The sequence below is a fragment of the Schistocerca serialis genome, chromosome 5 (genome assembly GCF_023864345.2).
Source record: "Schistocerca serialis cubense isolate TAMUIC-IGC-003099 chromosome 5, iqSchSeri2.2, whole genome shotgun sequence".
NCBI classification, from domain to species: Eukaryota; Metazoa; Arthropoda; class Insecta; order Orthoptera; family Acrididae; genus Schistocerca; species Schistocerca serialis.
The window spans coordinates 21,518,614-21,536,570 of record NC_064642.1 but is presented as its reverse complement, the minus strand read 5'-3'; the positions used below and the strand labels follow the sequence as shown (position 1 = coordinate 21,536,570).

At 44.3% G+C, this 17,957-nt stretch overlaps 1 protein-coding gene across 1 annotated transcript in view; it reads left to right on the top strand.

The window, feature by feature from the left end:
• LOC126481715 (uncharacterized) overlaps positions 1–17,957 on the top strand; it is a 175,974-nt gene that overhangs the window by 138,773 nt on the left and 19,244 nt on the right. The window contains exon 2 of the mRNA XM_050105665.1: positions 9,059–9,175. Coding sequence (XP_049961622.1) covers positions 9,059–9,175 — 117 coding nt within the window. The remainder of the gene's footprint in view (positions 1–9,058; positions 9,176–17,957) is intronic.

Sequence of the window (17,957 nt, the reverse complement as noted above, 5' to 3'; positions counted from 1 at the left end):
TTTTTCTGCCATGTAAAAGGACATTTCAGAGTTTGTAGCAACGTTCTTTTCACAGTCTGCTCTCGGGTCGTTAGTTGAAAGTAGCTAACCCGTAGAGTACATATGTATAGATAGGTGTGGTGTTATCTATACAAATGTACGCTATTGGTGTGCTACTTTTAACTAACGAGGCGAAAGCAGACTGGCAAAAGAACATTGAACTCTGAAACCTCCTTTTACATGGGAGGAAAATGTTCTCCCATATAACAATTTCAGGCGTAATCATTAAAAAGAAACCGTCGATTGCTTACGAACTCGTGACCTTTAGTTCACCGACCTGACGCTCTACTAACATTTTTTTTTAATATCATTTTCTTCGTTATTGTTCGTTATATTTGTTCGGGGTGACGTCCCATGAGACCTGTTGAAATTCCCCAGAGGGCAACTAACCCTCTGACCACACATGCTGAGTTACCGTACAGGCAACCAACTCACCTACCAAAGACTTCCACAGTGTGTGCTCTCAGATATGGTTTACCTATACTCGGTAGCTCTGGTGTTACTTTTAATTACCGTTTACGCATCTTGTACTGGACGACAGCACACAGAACGAACTAATTCGGTGTTTTGGTTAATACTCTATCGACACAACAACATTTGGTATCGATTTGAGCGCCTGACATCTGGAGGTTTGGGTGTTGGTCATGCTGACAAATGATAAGAGTAGTAATGACGGGATTATTAATGATAATTTTTTGTAGGAGAAAAGTTGTTCTCGGCGAAATGAAGCATTAGTCTAACGTCAGATTCCTTCTGAAACATCACTTCGACTCTTTATCTCCTGGTACAGGATAATGGATTCTCGTAAGTCTGTTTCTTTGCCAGCTGTTTAGCTTCTGGAACAAATAATGCAAGAACATCAGCTGGGAACCTGGGGGAAGAGACGAACGTCCTTGGGGAAAGGCGCATGCTCCGGGGCATCATAAACCCGAGAGAAGCCGTGGGACTGGTGTGTGCGATTCAGCCCTGCTACGGTCACGAAACACGGTTGCTGCGCTGCCGTTCACAGCTGTACAAGTGAAGTGTTCGGAGCACTGGGAAGAGGAAAATACAGCGGCACTCTGTGAGAGAAGTCCAGAGTCGGTACGGAAATACTCCTCACCTTCAAGTTTGGCCTCGTATGGCGCCTAAGAAATACACTCCCCAACAATAGTTTGAAAACTATCGTAAAATGTAGTCTATGATACTAGAGGTCCCATTAACATGTGCACTTCATGCATTATCCAGTTAGAGCCGATACACTGGACCATGTTTACTAATGGCATGCTTTGTGATCGTTTCCCAGTCATGTAAACATGCCGCGAGCATTACAGTATCAACAATAGATTCATTCAGTTTGTGTTCAGCACTGCAGTAACATGCAACGTAAAATCGTACAACTCTTTCATAGAGTCAGGGTAGTGTCTTTACTTTCAGCAGGACATACACAGCGAGATGTTATCGATCGATTACACGTCATTTACAGTGGTGTGTCTAAGATGTGGAAAAACTACAAAGAGACAGGAAATGTGAACGATAAGCCCGGAGTGCTCGTGCACGTATGACAGCACCAATGACGGATGGTTTCCTCCAACTGTCGGCTCGCAGGCGCCCAATATCAACTGCCAGAAAAATTGGAAATGAGTTCTCTCGGGCGACAAGGATTCGTATCTCAAACCAGACGGTGCATACAGTATTGCACCAGGGTGGTCTTTGTTCCAGAAGACCAATGAGAAGTTTTGCACTGAACTAACGGAACCGACGTAATCGAAGGACCTGGGCTCTTGGACGTACACATTCGACCATTGCAGAAAGGAGTTATGTTTGCTGAAGAGACCAGGATTGGTTTGTGACACACTAGACGTCTGAGGGTTTGGAGAAGCGCTAGACGACATCAGGAATACCGATATATTCAGGAAGTCCATTCGTTCGCAGGTGGAAGTGTAATGTTCTGGGCAGCAATAATGATGGGACGACAGACCCCTCTGATTCCCATCTACGGCAATTTGGCTGGTCCCCAATACCTCCAAGTGGCCCAACAGGCGTGAAGTCGTGAGAACTTCATCCTAGTAGATGAAAATACTAGATGGCACAGTACTCTAGCAGTGTCTCGGTATCTTCAAAGATGTGACAGCAACCGAATGCATTGCCAGGACAGTCCCCAGACAAAGATGCAGTTGAGCGTGCATGGGTCCTGTTGAAGGTGGCCACTGCACAGTGTCCGAATCCACTTGTCAATCTTCAGGATCTCAAGGAAGCTGCCATTGAGGAGTGGGACCTCATACCTCAAGACTATCAAAGTCTCATCCAGAGCATGGCTCGGGGGGGGGAGGGGGGGGGCAATAACTCAACCGTGTGTGAGGAAGACATAGTCACTTCTGCAGACTGATAACCCTCGTCAGGATATAAACATTTTCGCTGTTTATGTTTTCAATATACACACCTAGGCGAGAGCCTGCTTTGGTTTGCAACGATTTCTTGTAACTGACCAAAATCGTTGTTGTTTTCTGGAAGAATTATGCTTATTTTGTTAATAATGTACTGTGCAAACTAATATGGGTGTATTATTATAAACTCTATGATATTACAAACATTTGTTGAAGTGCGTACTTGCAAAGAGTGACCACCTTCAAAAATCTGATTATGAAAAATAAAGCTGAAAAATACATTGCCTGACGAAAAAATGTAGCACGTAAAATATGGTCGGATGTCGACGTAATTCCTTTCATATATACATTGTCGGCAGGTATGTAAGTGATCATTTCTGTGTGACAAGTAGAATGGCCACCAGACTGCGATAGCGTTGTTAGTGTTTTGTGCTGTGTAGGGTACATTATCGACGTCAACAGCGACAGATGTTCAGTGATTCTTGCGAAGAACGTGAAGATGCCGGGTACAAGTATGAGACAGCGTTATCAGCACCTGACACAGTTTGAAAGGGACCTCACTGTGGGTCGCCATTTGGCTGGCTGGTCGAAACTTGTGATATACAGACCTGAGATGTATTTGTATGTCACAATGTACAGGCCGCCCCATGTGTAGGCTGTCGTTAACCTCACAACACAGACGTGACCGGGAAGCGTGCAATGCTGACGAATGGCGTCGCACTTTGTGCAGCAAAGAAACGCGGTTGCGGACTACCCCGAAACCCACTGTCGTTGAGTACGGCAGAAATGTGGAAAGAGGTCCAGTTCTTCCAGTGTTTTGGAGCGGTACAGTGGTGTTACTGCTGACGTCACGGTGGGGGGAGCCACCGGATATGACTTCAGGTGACGGCTAGTAGGGATTGAGGGAACTCTGACGCTACAGCGGTACGTCATGGACATACCGCGTCATCATCTGTTACCTCTCATGCGACAGTATCGTGATGCTATTTATCAATAGGACGACGCCCGTCAACAGAAAGGGCGTGTCTGTATGAACTGTCTGAGTGATTTTGAGGTGCTCCCGCGCCCAGCAAAATCCCCAGGTGGTGCCCGCTGGAACATGTGTGGAACCGACTTGGACGGCAACTACGTCGCAGTACCAGTATCCGGGATATGAAGCACCAGTTACAACAGTTGTGGGCCGGCATATCTCAGGATTGGATACGATACCGTTTTTCAGTCATTGCATTCCTTCACGCCAGACCAGGCACAAAGTCACACTGACTAGTGCAAAGTAGTCACTGTGAATAACATGACATACTATCTCAACCCGTTAAGTTTCATTTAACTTCCTCCCCGACTTCTCGGTGCTTCAGTCTTTTTGTCAGGCAGTGTAATTCCCCTGAAACCACGGTAGACTGTGGTATGCGACTGTGAAACTGTACGGTGAAACTATACTGCCAAAAAGAAAGATACTAGTGAAAATGGTGGGAAATACACGTGAACTCTTCACCTCGATAGCGATCAAATCTTCAGCACGAGACATGTGTGGAATGTCCATCTCCACAGTCGTGCAGCCTTGACGTTTATAGGTCACACTGGCTTGTTTCAAATGGCTCTGAGCACTATGGGACTTAACATCTGAGGTCATCAATCCCCTAGAACGTAGAACTACTTAAACCTAACTAACCTAAGGACATCACACACATCCATGGCCGAGGCAGGATTCGACCCTGCGACCGTAGCGGTCGCGCGGTTCCAGACGGAAGCGCCTAGAACCGTTCGAGATGCATATCTATCTGAGAAGAACCCGTTAACCGCGGAATTATTTGCTGTTCGCAGCAGCATGTGAATCACTGGCGTTTCTGCCAGTTGCTTCAAGTTGTAAGGTTTCAATATACATCTTCTGCGGAAGCCTCCATACAAGATGTGTGAGGCCGTCCGTTGTGGCCGAGCGGCTCTAGGCGTTTGAGTCTGGAACCGCAAGACCGCTACGGTCGCATGTTCCAATCCTGCCTCGGGCATGGGTGTGTGTGATGTCCTTAGGTTAGTTAGGTTTAAGTAGTTCTAAGTTCTAGGGGACTGATGACCTCAGATGTTAAGTCCCATAGTGCTCAGAGCCATTTGAACCATTTGAACCGTGATGTGTGAGAATCATTTTCCACTTTGAGTTGCGTTCACCAGTAGTTACGCGTGAAAGTGGATCGGTGGTAGGATATTCCCCATGTCTCGAATTTTTCTGATTTAGCGTTGAGGTCATTACCCGAGACGTGTGTTGTAGAAATACGAGTAATATTTTCCTGGTACTCGCATTGGAGTGTGTAACGCTGCGCTAGAGCACACGATACTCTTTAAAGCCTGTACTATGGTAAGTTGACGGGCTTCACCTTATGAGAAAGGATTTTTGTATAGATTTTGACCGCGTGTTCCTGAATGGAGGCAAAATCAGACTTTCACCCACTCAGTAATAACAATGATACGTCAAGCAATTCCGGAGTGCAACCACACGTTAGGACGGACAAGAAACAACACAGCAGATGCTACCAAATTATTAATAATACGGTCACCAGCCTAATTAGGCATTAACTGAGTTTCTTCCCTGTACAAGTTGAAGTACGTGTATGCAAAAAACACGTAATAACACTGCATAATATGGTAAATTTTAGAACCAGAAAATCTACTGAACTAATAATTTCACTTTCTGTACTAATATGAACAAGCCATAAATACACAACAATACACTATAATGTTTACTACAAACTTCGTACTGTCTATTGATCTGATTAAAATCGGGCATAGGTTACCCTAGAAACAGCACTTTCGAAACACACATACAATGTCAATTTTGAAAAAGGTAAAACACTAATAAATTTTGATTTTATATTGACTTCAACTTTGCTGGTCAAATCAGTTCATTACACTTCAGAATTTAAATGAATAGAAAAGAAAAGGGTGGGGGGGGGGGCCTGAAACTGTTATGATCACTGTACTGAAATTTTGGTTATTTAAATCATTAAGCACTCAAGATTTCCAATATATGATTTACTACTCTTTTTGTCTTATTTCTTGCTCATTTAACTACCATTACTTTTGTCTCAAATTAATTAATCTTCATTACTAAACCACTTTCAAAATTATCTTCCAACTTTGTCAGACCTATATTGTTCGTTTATTATTTCATTAACAACAAAGTTCTTTAAACATCATTCTAACATAGATAGGTCTGCCGGTAATTACTATTAACATAAACTCTAAATCTTCATCTCGGGACACTCGGATTGCACAACATGTGGAAAAGGACCCTGTCTAGGTTAGTGATGGGGATAATTAAATGATAGGACAGTTCTGGTAAAAGTTAAGTTGTTATTGAACAGTCAGGAACAAAAGTAACACTGGTCCACACGAATACAGTACTAAAATTTCAACCTGTTCGTATCGATACGGCGGTTGGCGGGCGGCGAGATGGCGAGGCGCAGAGCACACATACAATCACAGCTATGGCTCTTGATGTATCGGCACTTTACTTCTTCATAGCGTCGCAATATTTTTCCATTTAGTGCCTATAGAATTTTGCCGTGCTGTATAGTCGTCGGAAACGGCACATCCGAGGCTCAATGAAATCACGTCTTCCAGGAGAGCCTCCTCGATCCAGAACGTGTTGCTCAGATCAAAGCCCAACTCCGACTACTGCTGAGCTCGTTATGCCGTGCAGCGCCCGTGTGCATTTTCCCGCGCTCGCCTGCCATCCACCTTTTACCGCTCCCCTACAGACAGGGTATTCACCAAAGGTTTTGCACTCCACATATCCTAATACATTGCCTACGTATGGACCAGGTGCACGATTACAACTTTGACATCTTACAATAGTTTCAACGTTTCTTACATTTCAATTTTGTTATAATATTGCTTGCAATTTGACATAAATATTAATATTCATATCGAAATTTGTTTACAGTTCCTTCAACATAATGACATGAAAAGAAAAAAAAGAAATGAAATCAGAACATTGCTTACACTAATTTATCGAAAATCAGAAGAAAAAATTATTATATGTACAATAGTATAACGTTGTTGTTGTTACAAGTGGCTCCGATGGTCTAGCGGGTAGAGCGCTAGACTCTGGCCATCGACGCCCTGAGTTCAATTCCTGACACACCTAGAATGTTTCCTCTTTGCAGTCTCTCGTGGATATCCCTTGATCCAATCAGTCTGGTATCAAATGAGAACTGTGGATCACCCGCTGGGCAAAATGCCGTCGGGTCTTCGAACTCACCATCCTTCCCCTCTTAGTGCCATGGTGCAGAAAGACTGTACTCCAGCTATCGTCAGGCCAGCAGCCCGGGCACAGGTTATGCACGTTGACCCTTTACTTTCATCTCTTACTCGTACAGGAACATGGGTTGTCCAAAGTTTGAGGGCGAGACGCTTGACCATGAACAATGCGTCTGTCCTCCATGTCTCATAGAGGTTTGTTGAACATATCTGTGACACTCTCACACAGAGTAGATATGGCAGTGGTGAATGACGGAAGTCTTCTTTGAAGCGTCTCTACCTCTTCCGTAAATCTCGGATCAACGAACTGTTGTCAATAACTGGTCGGATAATTGGCCTGCCAGCTGTGTCCTTCGTAGGCAAATTGCTGTTCCACGTGACTCTTCCAGTAAGTCTTCTGTCTAGCCCATAGCTTTGTGATTTCTCCACCTTAACTTTCTCTGCGTTGATACTCGTAGATTCTTCATGGTCGTAATTGAACCAGTGTCTCATCAGTGATCCATAGCCGTATGGATACATATTCTTCATAGCAAAATGTCTCCATGATCTACATAATAAAACACTGCTTCAGGTACTCTTTTTCAGACACAACTCGTTTCGAGTATTCGTTCTCATTATCGACTGGATATATTTAAAGTGGTTTTTTTGTGATGTTTGCGTGTGTGTTTTCTTCCTTTCTTGCCCTGCAGCCATCTTTTTGTGGTACTACTGCAAGCGGACAATCGGAAAATATGTATCTTGTGTTTTTATATGGTAATGTTAGAAAATAATATTTCTTCGTCTGTCTGCTTACAGGTACTACGTCTCCTTCATTGTGCAGGAATCTACATACATGCTAAAGATTAATCCCACTCTTTCTTTATGTGAAATGAAAGTATGGTAGAAAGGTATTACGACAATACGTCTTCTCACCGCGCGACTGCTACGGTCGCAGGTTCGAATCCTGCCTCGGGCATGGATGTGTGTGATGTCCTTAGGTTAGTTAGGTTTAAGTAGTTCTACGTTCTGGGGGACTGATGACCACAGATGTTAAGTCCCATAGTGCTCAGAGCCATTTGAACCATTTGAACGTCTTCTCACAGAGTGCACATACCTTCAGAGGTGTTCGCTTTTCCGTGGATTTTATTATTAATTCGAGTTGTCCCTTATAAATTGCATCATAACACTACTGTCTAAATTGTCGATTTTCCTTCTATTGTGTTTTATATGCATAAAACGTGACCGTTGCTATGTCGTATTTTTTAAATTGTGAATGACACAGCTGCAGGCTCTGCAAAAACATACATGGTAAGTGTGTCATCGCAACAGCATCTTATATGAACAATGCTTTTGTAACGGTTTAACATGCTGTTTAGACGAGGAGGTCATGCAAACATAGGCTTGCGACATAACTTGATGTGCCAAGTTCATTGCAGTGTAATGGAAATAATGTCCTCAATTTTGTACGTTGCGGATTTGCTTGACTACATTTTACACTTTATTTTCATTTCCTTTTTTATGAACGTACGTATTTTGAAGACAATATCTCTGGTCAAATATTTCAAGTTTTATACCCCTTTCGCGCACGTAAATGATGGTTACATTGTCATTTAGGTCCAGCTTGGAGAGGGGAACATGAGGTTTTTTTTAACGCCGCCAATATAAACTCACAACCTTTCTTCCTGCAGGAATATCGAATTATCCTTTGAGTGTTTACTCGCTCGTGAACAGACGAGTACAGTGAAATTATGTATATCTGAGATCAAAATATAACGTTTCGAATAAAAAGCCAAAAATTGTGGATGTATGAGGTCCAAATTTGCCGGCGTAGCGCAGTTACAGCTATGTTGAGCTACTTTTACTAGCGAAATTAATGTTAATTTACTTAGTGCTAAGAGACTTTGATCTTACCTGTAGTATACATACTGACCATTTTCACATCTAGTTTCGGTGTACTGTTGGAGATCGTTTTGGAACTGTATCCTTTTATCGCTACCTATTGAATGCTGTTTCAAGATGTGTGTCGCTTCATTAAAAATAACCCTACTCACGAAAGCCTGAGTTAACAAAAATATTACGAGTATCAAGGATTTAGAAAACTACCCCCTTTTGGGTATTGTCATTCGCCTAAGACATAGCTACTATATCTGGAATTGGTACGAAATATTATAGTTGTTAGGTATTAAGTAATTCATCACGTATATTCCAACGATAAGATTTGCTTGGTGTAAACTGTTTACCAAATTGTGCGTATGTAATTATTGAGGTTCAAAACAGAATAAAGTACTTTAAACTTAGTTTGACGACGGTGATATCCTCGTCGAAAATGTATTTCTGAAAAACAATCTGGTGAGGCAATGTAATTATACCGTAGTTGACACAGTCGGCAACGGTGGATCCAAATTCTGTCGCCTGTGTTGCAGGGTTACTCGTACCGACATTCTCGGCAGCCAGGTCGCAGGAGGGCCGGAGCGCCATGGCCTCTCTACTGGTGGTCACCGTGCTGCTGCTGGTGGCCGCGACGCCGGCGCGTGTCAACGGTAAGCGCAGTCGCAGACTGGGCGTAGTCGAGCTACGTCACACTCCAGCCACTGTGCGGGCCTGCTTCTGTGAGATTCTTTGCGCGCTACCTGTTGCCCTGCTGATTACTTAGCTCTTTTGCCTTACAACTCGCTGCTTCGCCATGCCTAAATAACTATATTTTTTTTTTACATTATTTTTTTCTACCTGAATGATAAAAGGTTCCCGTGAGATCACCGAAGTTAAGTGATGGTGGGCGTGGCCGGCACTTGGAAGGTTGATCATCCAGGCCGCCATGCGCTGCTGCCATTTTTCGGGGTGCAGTCAGCCTCGTGATGCCAATTGAGGAGCTACTCGACCGAATAGTAGCGGCTTCGGTTAAGAATACCATCATAACGACCAGGAGAGTGGTGTGCTGACCCCACGCCCTTCCTATCCACATCCTCGTCTGAGGATGACACGGCGGTCGGATGATCCAGGTAGGCCACTCGTGGCCTGAAGACGGAGTGAATGATAAAAGGTATACATTGCCCAGTCATATTAATGTGATCACCTGTCACAAGTCTGGATAGCCACCTTTTGTAGTGTCAATCGCTACCCGATCGGGGTCGTTCCACAGATCTTCGAGTGGGTTTAAATCCGGGCAGTCTGGTGGGCAGGGTAGTAAAGCCATCCTGGTACTCTTCGAACCTTGCACGTACATTGCAAGCTGTATGACAAGTTGCGTAGTCCTGCTGATAGATGCCATCATGCTGAGGAAAACCAAATGTATGTAAGGGTGGATTTGACCCCCAGGGAAAGATGTATACTTGTGTTGATGCACTGCGCGTTCCAGAATTACGCGATCATCAGGGGAATGCCACGAAAACGCTCCCAGAACGTAATTGTGGCAGGGTGTTCGCTTTCAGGCGTTTCACCAGCTAACAGGCATGTGTTCGATGGAGGATAAAACGTGATTCATCTGTAAAGACTACCTGACGCCAATCAGTGGACGTACAGTTGCAGTACTGGCGAGCAAATTCCAGCCTCCGTCGCTAATGAACAGTCGTCAGCATGGGAGCATGAACCAGGTGCCAGGTGCGGACGCCCACTGAATGTTCGTTGAGGAGACACTGTTCGTAGCCTCTTGGTTCATCTGGGCGGTCTGTTGCTCAACAGTTGCACGACTATCCCGTCGTACACAGCACCGCAACTGTCGTCCACTCCTGTGATCTATGTCCCATAGTACACCACAGCTGCATCAGAGCCCGTTTTGGATAGCCTCATTTTGCCATGCACAATATGCTTTAAGCAGAGCTGCAAGCAAACTGTTTACAAACTGAAACTTCCTGGCGGATTAAAACTGTGTGTCGGACCGAGACTCGAACTCGGGACCTTTGCCTTTCGCGGGCAAGTGCTCTACCAATGGAACTACCCAAGTTTCATATCAGCGCACACTCCGCTGCAGAGTGAAAATCTCATTCTGGAAACATCCCCCAGGCTGTGGCTAAGCCATGTCTCCGTAATATCCCTTCTTTCAAGAGTGCTAGATCTGCAAGGTCCGTAGGAGAGCTTCTGTAAAGCTTGGAAGGTAGGAGACGAGGTACTGGCAGAAATAATGCTGTGAGGATGGGGGCGTGGGTCGTGCTTGGCTAGCTCAGATGGTAGAGCACTTGCCCGCGAAAGGCAAAGGTCCCGAGTTCGAGTCGCGGTCCGATACACAGTTTTAATCTGCCAGGAAGTTTCATATCAGCTCACACTCCGCTGCAGAGTGAAAAGCTCATTCTGTTTACAACCTTACCCATCTCGAACATGTTTCCACCTTTGCCCAAAAGCCTATGATCATGCGCTTTTGGACATCAGATAAGTAATTCAGTTACAACACTACAGCTACACTGTTTCCTGTGTCGCCCCGACACGCTTTATATAGCCTCCACCACTAGCCCTGCCACCTTCCGTGAGTGGTTATTGTACCTTGATGTAGAACATATTCGGTGGTCACCTTTATGTAACTGGACTATATGTACAGGGTGGGGCAAATAAAAGTGGCCTGGACGAGTAGATACTATTGGACATCGATTTGTGGCAGCATTAACGAAGAAGAAAAAGACGGGCAGTTACTTCCAACAGGATGGAGCGACTGCTCGTACAGCCAGTCGAACGTTACGCAGTCTTCACGCCTGGCAGAGTTACTGGGAAAGGTCAGTCTGGTCACGGCCCCAGCTGGACACCCGTGTCACCTGGTCTGCCAGTGTGCGATTACTCTGTGAGGTGAGCCCTCAGGTGTAAGGTGTATCCCAACAACGATCATAGTGTTCAAGAACTGCAGCTGAAAAATTCGAATGAGACTGCAGCAGTTCCAGCAGTCCGGCTCCGATCTGCCTACAGCAACTTGCTGACCAGGCCTCAAATGTAACAAAAGATGAGTTGCGGTCACTTTCAACAGCTGCTCTACTCAGGTTAGTACTGTATTTCCTGTCATCTGCTGTGTAGCCTGGAACTTTGTTCTCGGGGCGACTTTTATTTGTCCCACCCTGAACAACGTTACAATACTACTCGTATTTACGACATTTGCAGACTAATAATTATAGCTATTACAAGCTGTTAATGTTTATTTCCCCTGGACAAGAGGTCAGGTGCTGAAGTGTGGATGTGTAGACGAAAAACGGTCAGTCTGTACTGACAGGTGTAGTTAAGACCTGCAGAAGTCATCAGGTTTCAACGGTGTGTTTGTGGGAAGACTGCTCGATGCAGAGAAAAGAGTAACACACTGATGTTTGTACGTATTAAACAGCCAAATGCAAAAATATGTGCCCCTACAGCCGCTACGCCTTGTATACAGGCTGTTCACAAAAAAGTGTCGAATACTTTGAGATGTGGTAGTATTCATAGGAACAAGAAAAGTAAGTCCATTAACATGAGTCCGGAAATGTATACTTACTGAGATACGGCCAACAAACATGGGTCCAGAAGTGAATGCTTTCTGCGGTCATCACGAGTTTACATCACGAGTTTACATCGCTGTTGTATCTGCTGGCACGCACTGAAGACGGGACCCTGTGGCGTCCGTACATCGCTGGTTGGTGTGGCGTAGACCAATTCCTTCAAGTGTCGCCACAACCATACCTCTAGGAGATTGAGGTTTAGCACACGAGCAGGACAAGTTGTGGAACCCGACCAATCCAGCAGTTCAGAAATGTGTGTTGTTGTTGCTGTTGTTTTTCTCTTCGGTCCAGAGACTGGTTTGATGCAGCTCTCCATGCTACTCTATCCTGTGGGAGCTTCTTCATCTCCCAGTACCTACTGCAACCTATATACTTCTGAATCTGCTTAGTTTATTCGTCGCTTGGTCTCCCTCTACGATTTTTACCCTCCACGATGCCCTCCAATACTAAATTGGTGATTCCTTGATGCCCCAGAACATGTCCTACCAACCGATCCCTTCTTCTAGTCAAGTTTTGCCACAAATTTCTCTTCTCCCCAATTCTGTTTAATGCATTCTCATTAGTTATGTGATATACCCATATAATCTTCATCATTCTTCTGTAGCATCACATTTCAAAAGCTTCTATTCTCTTCTTGTCCAAACCATTTATCGTCCGCGTTTCACTTCCATACATGACCACATTCCACACAAATACTTTCAGAAACGCCTTCCTGACACTTAAACGTATACTCGATGTTAACAAATTTCTTTTCGTCAGGAACGCTTTCCTTGCCATTGCCAGTCTACATTTTATATCCTCTCTACTTCGACCATCATCAGTTATTTTGCCTCCCAAATAGCAAAACTCATTTACTGCTTTAAGTGTCTCATTTCCTAATCTAATTCCCTCAGCATCACCCGATTTAATTCGACTACATTCTATCACCCTCGTTTTACTTTTGTTGATTTTCATCTTATATCCTCCTTTGAAGTCACTGTGCATTGCGTTCGGCCGCTCTTCTAAGTCCTTTGCTGTCTCTGACAGAATTACAATGTTATCGGCAAACCTCAAAGTTTTTATATCAGGTGCCAATATCTGCAACCAATCATTGTGCAGCCCTTCCTGTAAAGACGTGTTTATCTCAAAAATTATGGCTTTCCGGACCCATGTATATTTGCCTTTTTTTTGTTTCTATGAGTCATACCACCTCTCAAAGTATTCGAGACTTTGATTCTTATTCGCGTTTAAAAACGCCCGAAGTGACTTAGATGACGCCGAGTAGTTTGATATAAGACAGATGGGGTCGTTAATGCCGAAAAATACTCCAAAAGTGTGTGAAAAACGTTGAACAGGAGGCGTCACCAGATGACGTACCTCGCCACGCGTGCAGTGGCCGGGGTTGTCGATCCTACTCCGGCTGACAGGGGGCAGTGTTCTACATCGCTCCACTGGCCTACTCTGTTATCATACACTGAGGCGACGAAAGCCATGCAATACCCCTCGATATCGCGTCGGACCTCCTTTTGCGCGGCGTAGTCCAGCAACTCCACGTGGCAGGGACTCAACAAGTCGTGGGAAGTCCCCTGCAGAGATACTGACCCATGCTGCCTATATAGACGTCCACAATTGCTAACGTGTTGCTGGTGCCAAATTGACCTCTAGACTATGTCCCATAAATTTCTGACGGGATTCATATCAGCTGATCTATTTGGCCCAATCATTCGCTCGAATTGTCCACAACGTCCTTCAAACCAATAGTGAACAACGGTCGCCCGGTGACATAGCGCATTCATAGCTGAATGGTTGCAAATAGTCTCCAAGTACCTGAAAATAACAATTTCCAGTAAATGATCGTCACAGTTTGACCAGAGGACCCAGTACATTCCACGCAAACACAGCCAACACCATTAAGCAGACACCTCTAGCTTGCACAGTGCATTGTTGATGACTTGGGGCCGGCCGCGGTGGTCTAGCGGTTCTAGGCGCTCAGTCCGGAGCCGCGCGACTGCTACGCTCGCAGGTTCGAATCCTGCCTCGGGCATGGATGTGTGTGATGTCCTTAGGTTAGTTAGGTTTAAGTAGTTCTAAGTTCTAGGGGACTGATGACCATAGATGTTAAGTCCCATACTGCTCAGAGCCATTTGAACCATTTGATGACTTGGGTCTTTGGCTTCGTGGGCTCTGCGCCACCCTCGAACCGTAGCATCAGCTCTTATCAACTGAAATCGGGACTGGCCACTATTTCCCACTCGTCTAGGTTCGAAATGAATTTTCGGGAGTCAAGAGTACTGGGATAGGATCCAAAACAAGGCAATTAATTAGCCAGATTGACCGCTCACCTACAGAGGTGGATCAAGACATCAGAACACTATCATAATTTTTGTATTAGTGAAATTCATCCGCAACAAAGTAGGCGTCAGCGCTGTCCATTATGATCACCACTACGAATGAACGGTACATCACACCTGTTTGCCATTAGTTAAATGACATGGCTAATCGGACCTTGGCATCGATTCTCGAGCTTGTCCAGCTCTGGGACAACCGTTGGAGGTGCCTGTCGACGTGTTTCGACAACCCAACTCCGTGTAGTCACAACAGCATGTTGTTTACGCCCGCTGAGCTTACGGTATTAATGGTTTGATAGTCCGCAGTCTGGGAGCCTGCTCATGACGAAGAGTTAAGAATCTGTCTGCAGTTGCTCATGGAAGATCTTTCCCAGATTTTCTTCAAACACTTGCCACAGTCGTGAAATTAAGTTTTCTACAACTCACCTTGGTGTCACAATTCCCGTAAATCATTTTTCTAAAATATAACGTAACTTTTACATGTACCCAGAAAACTAAGTCATTCCTACAGTTTCACTTACTTGGTGTACTTCACCCGTCCTAGACGGGTTCCAGATGATACAAGTATGAAGATATCCTTTCTGATGAGACAGTTTTGATCACTACATACAGCACGCAGTGGAACTTTGAGGCCGCCCTACTGTTTGATGTTTATAAATCTGTTACTGTGATCTTCGTTTGATCTCATATTTCACGTGGTCTTTGTGAAACGTTTGACGCATCATCACCTCATTACTGGTACTTCTACATCTACATCTACATCTGCATTTATACTCCGCAAGCCACCCAAAGGTGTGTGGCGGAGGGCAGTTTACGTGCCACTGTCATTACCTCCCTTTCCTGTTCCAGTCGCGTATGGTTCGCGGGAAGAACGGCTGTCTGAAAGCCTCCGTGCGCGCTCTAATCTCTCTAATTTTACATTGGTGATCTCCTCGGGAGGTATAAGTAGGGGGAAGCAATATATTCGATACCTCATCCAGAAACGCACCCTCTCGAAACCTGGCGAGCAATCTACACCGCGATGCAGAGCGCCTCTCTTGCAGAGTCTGTCACTTGAGTTTATTAAACATCTCCGTAACGCTATCACGGTTACCAGATAACCCTGTGACGAAACGCGCCGCTCTTCTTTGGATCTTCTCTATCTCCTCCGTCAAACCGATCTGGTACGGATCCCACACTGATGAGCAATACTCAAGTATAGGTCGAACGAGAGTTTTGTAAGCCACCTCCTTTGTTGATGGACTACATTTTCTAAGCACTCTCCCAATGAATCTCAACCTGGTACCCGCCTTACCAACAATTAATTTTATATGATCATTCCACTTCAAATCGTTCCGCACGCATACTCCCAGATATTTTACAGAAGGAACTGCTACCAGTGTTTGTTCCGCTATCATATAATCATACAATAAAGGATCCTTATTTCTATGTATTCGCAATACATTACATTTGTCTATGTTAAGGGACAGTTGCCACTCCCTGCACCAAGTGCCTATCCGCTGCAGATCTTCCTGCATTTCGCTACAATTTTCTAATGCTGCAACTTCTCTGTATACTACAGCATCATCCCTGAAAAGCCGCATGGAACTTCCGACACTATCTACTAGGTCATTTGTATATATTGTGAAGAGGAGAGAGCTAGTTTTTTCGTGCTATGTTCTTCCAAGATCTTAGTAAAGCCATACTAGTAATACTTAAAAATTGGGCTGTGAAAACACAAGTAGCAACACAAAAGCTGATGGGCGTCATTGCACACAGCCCACAAAGTACGATGCAGTCAAGTTCTTAATTTGCACAGCTCATTGTGATGTATGTCGTGACGTATTTGTGATGTTGCAGTGAAATTCCCACAAGGATTGGTTGTAGCAGAAGCACAATAAATAAATTTATTGTATGTTGCACACGACGGGAAACGTACATAATGAGATGCCACTGATCATAAAGACGCGTTTTTTCCGTCAAGTAGCCTAAGTGTGGAAGCCTATCGTTAGTTTGCTAATTTCTCGCCAGGAAGTCCCAGCTCAAAGCCGATTCACTTCCTTGTAAATATTGACTTGATATCTCTAGAAGTTTATCTAATCAAAAAATGTTTGGAACTCTCTCAAGCACGAAATTCACAACGTACATCTTCCTGATCAGTTCAACGAATTAGAGAAAAAAATCTTGAAAAGGAGCTTCAACACTAAAACGAATACAGTGTTTGGTATGGAGGCTATGTAGATATGATGGCTTCTTTTCGATGTAGTCCACGTTTCTACAGTAGTTCATGGCCCACTTTGATAAAAGCTCCTCAAGTAAGCTGAAACTACGATAAGTATTCCAAAAAGTTTTTATTTATTCTCCATCAATTTCTCATACGTTTCTATTACTACTACAGACTGTATAATATCAGGGATAAGCTACAGTTGTGTCTCACTCCCTTCCCAGACACGGCATCTTTCTCCTATACTTCGACTCTTATAACTGTGTTCTGGTTCCTGTACGAGTTGTGAATATCAACTCGCTCCCTGCATTTTATTCCTGCTACCTCCAGAATTCGAAAGACTGCATTCCGATCAACATTTTCGATACCTTTCTTTAATTCTACAAATGTCAACAGCGTAAGTTTACCTTTGTTTAGTCTACCTACTAAGCTGAGTCGTAAGGTCTGTAATGACTCGAGAAATGCAACATTGTTGCGGAATCCAAAATGACCTCCTCTAAAGCCCGCTTCTACTAGTCTTTTCCTTCTTGTTAGTGACTTACTGAACTGAACTGAAATGAATAGCCTCATATTGATACCTCCCAGCATTTCCTTCGCTGGAATTCCAATTACTACATTCCTCTCGCTGCCTGTGGGTATTTCGCCTGTCTCACATACGAGTTTATTACATCCCAGGAGAGAGCTAGTTTTTTCGTGCTATGTTCTTCCAAGGATCTTAGTAATTCCAGGTGAGTGTAGTCTGCTGCAGGTGAATTATTTCAATTTAGTTTCTCTGTCGAATTCTCCTCACATTTTCGTATCTCCCAAATCTCCTTCATATACTTCCTCTTCACTTTCCACAAAATTACCTTCAAGCTATTTCCTTTCTGCAGCCATTCTCTCTTTTCTCCAAAAGTTTTTTCGAATTACTTAAATGCGTCGTCTGTCTTTCCCACAGTCACACAGGCTACCACAGATTCGTGTATCTCCGATATTCATTCCTCTTTTGCTATTTTTACATCCTATCAACATCAGATGAGGAAGAATAGGGTTTTAAATCTCACTGTCAGTTAGGGCCCGGGTTCGATTCCCGGCTGGGTCGGAGATTTTCTCCGCTCAGGGACTGGGTGTTGTGTTGTCCCAATCATCATCATTTCATCCCCAACGACGTGCAGGTCGCCGAAGTGGCGTCAAATCGAAAGACCTGCACCAGGCGAACGGTCTACCCGACGGGAGGCCCTAGCCACACGACATTTCATTTCATTTGTTGAGATTTTCTGTAAGACCTATTGTTTTGCTTGGTGCTTACTGGCGAGCTGCTGTTGAGAGAAAACTTCCTGCTGTGCCAGTTGGTTTCGCTGGTGTTCAA